The sequence below is a fragment of the Penaeus chinensis genome, chromosome 11, assembly GCF_019202785.1.
Source record: "Penaeus chinensis breed Huanghai No. 1 chromosome 11, ASM1920278v2, whole genome shotgun sequence".
NCBI classification, from domain to species: Eukaryota; Metazoa; Arthropoda; class Malacostraca; order Decapoda; family Penaeidae; genus Penaeus; species Penaeus chinensis.
In genome coordinates this window covers 14,065,586-14,070,585 of record NC_061829.1, presented here as the reverse complement: position 1 = coordinate 14,070,585, position 5,000 = coordinate 14,065,586, and the positions used below count along the sequence as shown (strand labels likewise).

General features: G+C 38.2%; 1 protein-coding gene across 1 annotated transcript in view; it reads right to left on the bottom strand.

The window, feature by feature from the left end:
- LOC125030411 (mucin-1-like) overlaps positions 1–5,000 on the bottom strand; it is a 7,442-nt gene that overhangs the window by 495 nt on the left and 1,947 nt on the right. The window contains exons 3-4 of the mRNA XM_047620447.1: positions 2,480–2,484; positions 1,447–1,507 (exon numbers count right to left, since the gene is read on the bottom strand). Coding sequence (XP_047476403.1) covers positions 1,447–1,507; positions 2,480–2,484 — 66 coding nt within the window. The remainder of the gene's footprint in view (positions 1–1,446; positions 1,508–2,479; positions 2,485–5,000) is intronic.

Sequence of the window (5,000 nt, the reverse complement as noted above, 5' to 3'; positions counted from 1 at the left end):
TACCTGCCAGTGTCCTTGCAAGGTGCAACTCCCACCACAAGTACATTTTGCCCGATATAGTTTGTCACGGAAGATCGTATAAGTTATCTCTTCCCTAAAACCATTTACAATCGAGATAGGAAATATGAATGAAAGATCAAAATGAAAATTTGCAAGAGTTTCACATCGAAATGCAGATATATTTCGCGGCGACGAGAGAAACAAGGAAAAGAAACAAAGAGCAAGGAACTCGGCGAAGGACGGCTTGGTTTGCGGGTGTGGGGGTGAGGGTGGGTAGGGGGGGAGGAAGAGTGGAGGGAGGGAGGAGTAGGGAGAGAGAGGAAGGGAGGTGGGGGAAGGGAGGGAAATGGAGAGGGGTAGGGGAGAGGAGAAGGGGAAGGAAGGTGGGGAGGGGGAGGGAAAGAGGGGAGAGAAGGAGGGAGTGTTGAGGGAGGGAAAGAGGGGAGAGAAGGAGGGAGTGTTGAGGGAGGGGAAGAGGGAGGGAGGGAGGGAGGGAAGGGGTGTTGAGGGAGGGGAAGAAGGAGGGAGGGAAGGAAGGGGGTTCCGGAAGGGGAAGATGGGAGGGAGGGAAGGGGAAAGGGTTGGGGAGACCTAGAATGGAAGGAGGGAGGAGTAGGGGGACAGAGGAATGGAGTTGGGAAAAGGAGGAAGTGAAGGAAGGAAGGGAGGAGGGGAAGGAAGGAAGGGAAAGGGTAAATGAGGAGAAGGAAGGAAAGGAGGAGGGGAAGGAAGGAAGGAAGGGAGGAGGGGAAGGAAGGAAGAAAAAGGGGAAATGAGGAGAAGGAAGGAAGGGAGGAGGGGAAGGAAGGAAGGGAAGAGGGGGAGGAATGAAGGAAGGGAGGAGGGGAAGGAAGGAAAGGAAAGGGGAAATGAGAAGAAAGAAGGCAGGAAGGGAAGAGGGGAAGGAAGGAAGAAAGGAACGGAGGAGGGGAAGGAAGGAAGGAAAGGAAGAGGAGACAGAGAGAGAAAGACAGAGAGAGAGAGACAGGCAGCCAGCCGGTCAGACGGAAAGAGTGAGAGAGAGAGAGAGAGAGAGAGAGAGAGAGAGAGAGAGAGAGAGAGAGAGAGAGAGAGAGAGAGAGAGAGAGAGAGAGAGAGAGAGAGAGAGAGAGGAGGTGGAGAGAAGCAAACTCAGTTAAGTAAACAGATTCATTTGCATACACTAACAGGTAAATGGACATAACTTCGTGACCGTGTTTTGAGAATTACGGATATAAAATACTTCTAGAATGTCATAAGGTAAAGTTGGAGGATTTGTGACGTTAATGGCGTTCATTGAGGCAGGTCGTAACAGCGTGAGTTGGTGATGTTCATTTAGTCTCTCTCGTTGCCTCGGCACACACACACACACACACACACACACACACACACACACAGAGGAGAGAGAGAGAGAGATAGGTTTACACATATATAACGAGGAAGAGAGAGAGAGAAATAGAGACCTACGGCTGTGTAAACCGGAGTTCCTTGCAAACTCGGTGTGCCCAAAAGCCTCATCTGTGCACGACTGAACACATGGTCAGTATTATTCAAACTCTAGAAGCTTTCATTCTTTTGCGCTTGTTACAAATCTTAAACAACTTTTTTTCCCCCTCTCTATATTTGCCTCTTTCTTTTCTTTTTTCTGCTTCTCTCTCTCGCTTTTTCTGTCTATCTCCATCTCTGTGTCTCTTTTTCTATCTATCTCTTCATCTCCTTTTTATTTTCTTCTCTCTCTGGCTATCCATTTCTCTTTACACTTTATTTGTCTCTCTCTTTTTTTTACGGCGCGAAACAACTTCTGATAGACTTTTTCCTTTCTTTCTCACACACACACGTCGACTGTCGCTGCATCTATTATTGAAATTACCAAAGCTGACTGGGATTTGAATATTTACACGATATTCCCCGTTCGAGATGCATGTCACGAAATGATCTATATAAAAAGCGGTAATGAATAAGGAAAAGGAAGAGGGAGAAGAGGAATGAAGTAGAGGAAAAGGAAAATGGAAAGTAAAAGGAAAAAAATAGAAATAAAAAAGGAAATGTAAAAAGAGAAATAGAAATAAAGAAAAGGAAAGTAAAAAGAAAAAATTTAAATAAAAAGGAAAAGGAAAAGGAAAAATATAAATAAAAAGGAAAAGTAAAAGGAAAAACAGAAATAAAAAGGAAAAGGAAGATAAAGAGGAAAATAAAAAGGAAAAGGAAATAAAAAGGAAAATAAGAATAGAAAAAGAAAGGAAAAGAAAAGAAAAAAGAAAGAACAAAAAAAAAAAAAAAAAAAAAAAAAAAGAAATAGATAAATAAAACATTGAAAAAAAATATATATATAATAACAGGGTACTGCTAAGGGTACAGCGGATATCAACATGGCTGCAACGGGCCATCACCGAGGCTACAACAGCATTCAACAGGCGTGCGGCCGGCCATCAACAGAAGCCAACAGGAAAAAAAAGCATCGCTGGACATATCAGAGGAAGGAACTAGCGATGCCACTCACATTGCCTGAAATGTGCGAGAAGTTAAGCTTAAGACATTAATCAAAACATTTTAATGTAATGATCAGCACAAACATTTTAAGGTAAAAAACAAATACAAACGTTTTAAGGTGAAAATAAATATAAATATTTTAAGGTAAAGATCAAGAGAAAGATTTTAAGGTGAAGATAAATACAAATATTTTAAGGGGAAGATCGGTAATACTAGAAACAGAACCAGTTACTTTGTAAGCGAGCGAAGAAATTTGCATAATTTGGGAACAAATGCGGTAATTACCACAGAAATGATGCACGTGACATAATGGTGAAAAATATCTGTTTCCAAACTATACTTCCTACTATATCAACAAAACGAAAAAGAAGAAAAAAGAAAGCTTCAGATCAATAAAGAGTTTAATAAATGTGGAAAACAAAATAGAAAAAAAAAAAAATTAACGGCAGTTGCGAATGAAATGAGCGCCAAGTGACTGAGTAATGGGTGGTTATTAATTTATTCAAGATGGAAACTGTTGTGGCTGAGAAGTACATAGTTTTGCTAAAAGTGTTGCGTTGCCTGAAACAAAGTCGAAAATGCAATATATATATTAAGATAAAAGCATATTGTATAGATTACAATATTATATATATATACATACACATATACATATGTATATATATATATATATATATATATATATATATAGATAGAGAGAGAGAGAGAGAGAGAGAGAGAGAGAGAGAGAGAGAGAGAGAGAGAGAGAGAGAGAGAGAGAGAGAAAGAGAGAAGTGAGGGCTTAGACTCAGCAGAACTGTTCGTATATTGAAATAAAATGATATCAGCGATACCGGTCATCATCCCAATGAATCTTACACATGAAATTCAAACGAACAAACAAATGTATTTTTTCTGATTTGTTAGTGACTGATATTCTATGATAGTTGTTAGACAAGACACAGACTGAATATGGCAGGATAACTTGAATTTTCTTAACGTAACAGGACACTTCATAGAGATAATTCACACAGGAGTTTGTGTGTAGGTGAAAAAGTTAAATATTATTAGTATGTCACTTATTCCCAATCTGCGCCCTGTGAGGTAACGTTCACACTCGTCCTTCTGCTAGGGACGTGTAATTTCTACCTTGAACTTCTATCTCAAACAAACTATACATCGCATTTACTTAAACTTTTATCATTGGTGAAATATACGAAACGTTAGTTATATCGATGGCATTGAGGATTTTATCACTGGACTCGAATCTTGAATACAGATATGTGATTAATTTAATCATGCGTTCTGGCCTTCGGTGCTGTGTACTTATCTGGTACAGCATAGCACTAGCTCTGTCTTGTTTGTAAATACTCAGTAAAATAAATAAAAAAGACCAAACAATAACAAAGACAATGAATAAAGTGAAAAAAAATACGAAAACACAATACACAAACAACAGTAATCTGTGTTGCAGAACCAAAGTGCACCGCCGATCATGTGAAGCAATGCATCTCTTGATTTTATTTAACAGTGACTCGAGGCATCTACCTAAACAGCTAAAAGAAAGTCCGGATAAATGTCATTAATCCGAAGCTTGCTATTAATCATCACGACAGTACAATTACAGGTTTTTAGTCCTGTAGGGATCATCACCTTCTTCCCTTAAAAAGGTGTTTTTGCCTGATTTATTTCTTTTGATATGGACCCTCTATGACTTTGCTGGAACTTGAGCGATCTAGGTTGTATCGTGAAAGATATTTGGCGGCCCGAGGAGTATACCGAAGCTATGCAAATACATTGTGTCCTCATCAGCTAACAAATATTGGGTCTTCATTAGCCGAAAAATATTGTCTTCATTAAATTAATAAAAAAAAAATCATCAGCACAAAAATAGTGTCTTCATTAAGCTAAAAAAGGGTCGTTAGCCCAAATTCACACACACACACACACACACACACACACACACACACACACACACACACACACACATATATATATATATATATATATATATATATATATATATATATGTATATATATACACATACACACATCAGTCAAAAAATATTGTGTAATCATCAGCCAAAAAATATTGAATCTTCATTAGCTAAATAAAAGTATTATCAGCTAAAAATATTGTCTTCATTAGCCAAAAATAATGTGTCTTCATTAGCTAAAAAGAAAGTGTCACCAGCCAAAAATTATCGTGTTCTCTTTATTAAAAAAAATGATTGTGTCCTTATCTGTAATATACCACTTAGGCATCAAACAAATTGCGGCCATTGTTCTTGAATTGCAAACTACACCTCTCATCAAAAGACCGATGACGTGCAATGCAGCTGACCAAAGCCTAACCCTTCTGCAAAATCAACCACAGCTAGCAAGATTAACATATTATGCAATACATTACCCACCTCGACCTAGCTTTGAATAAACAAATACGTGTAGTGAAGGAAAATAAAATGAAACAAAGTAAAAGAAACTAAAAACAAAATCATGAATAAACATAAAATATGAAAAAAAAAAAAATAGAAAAGAAAAAAAAGGTCACA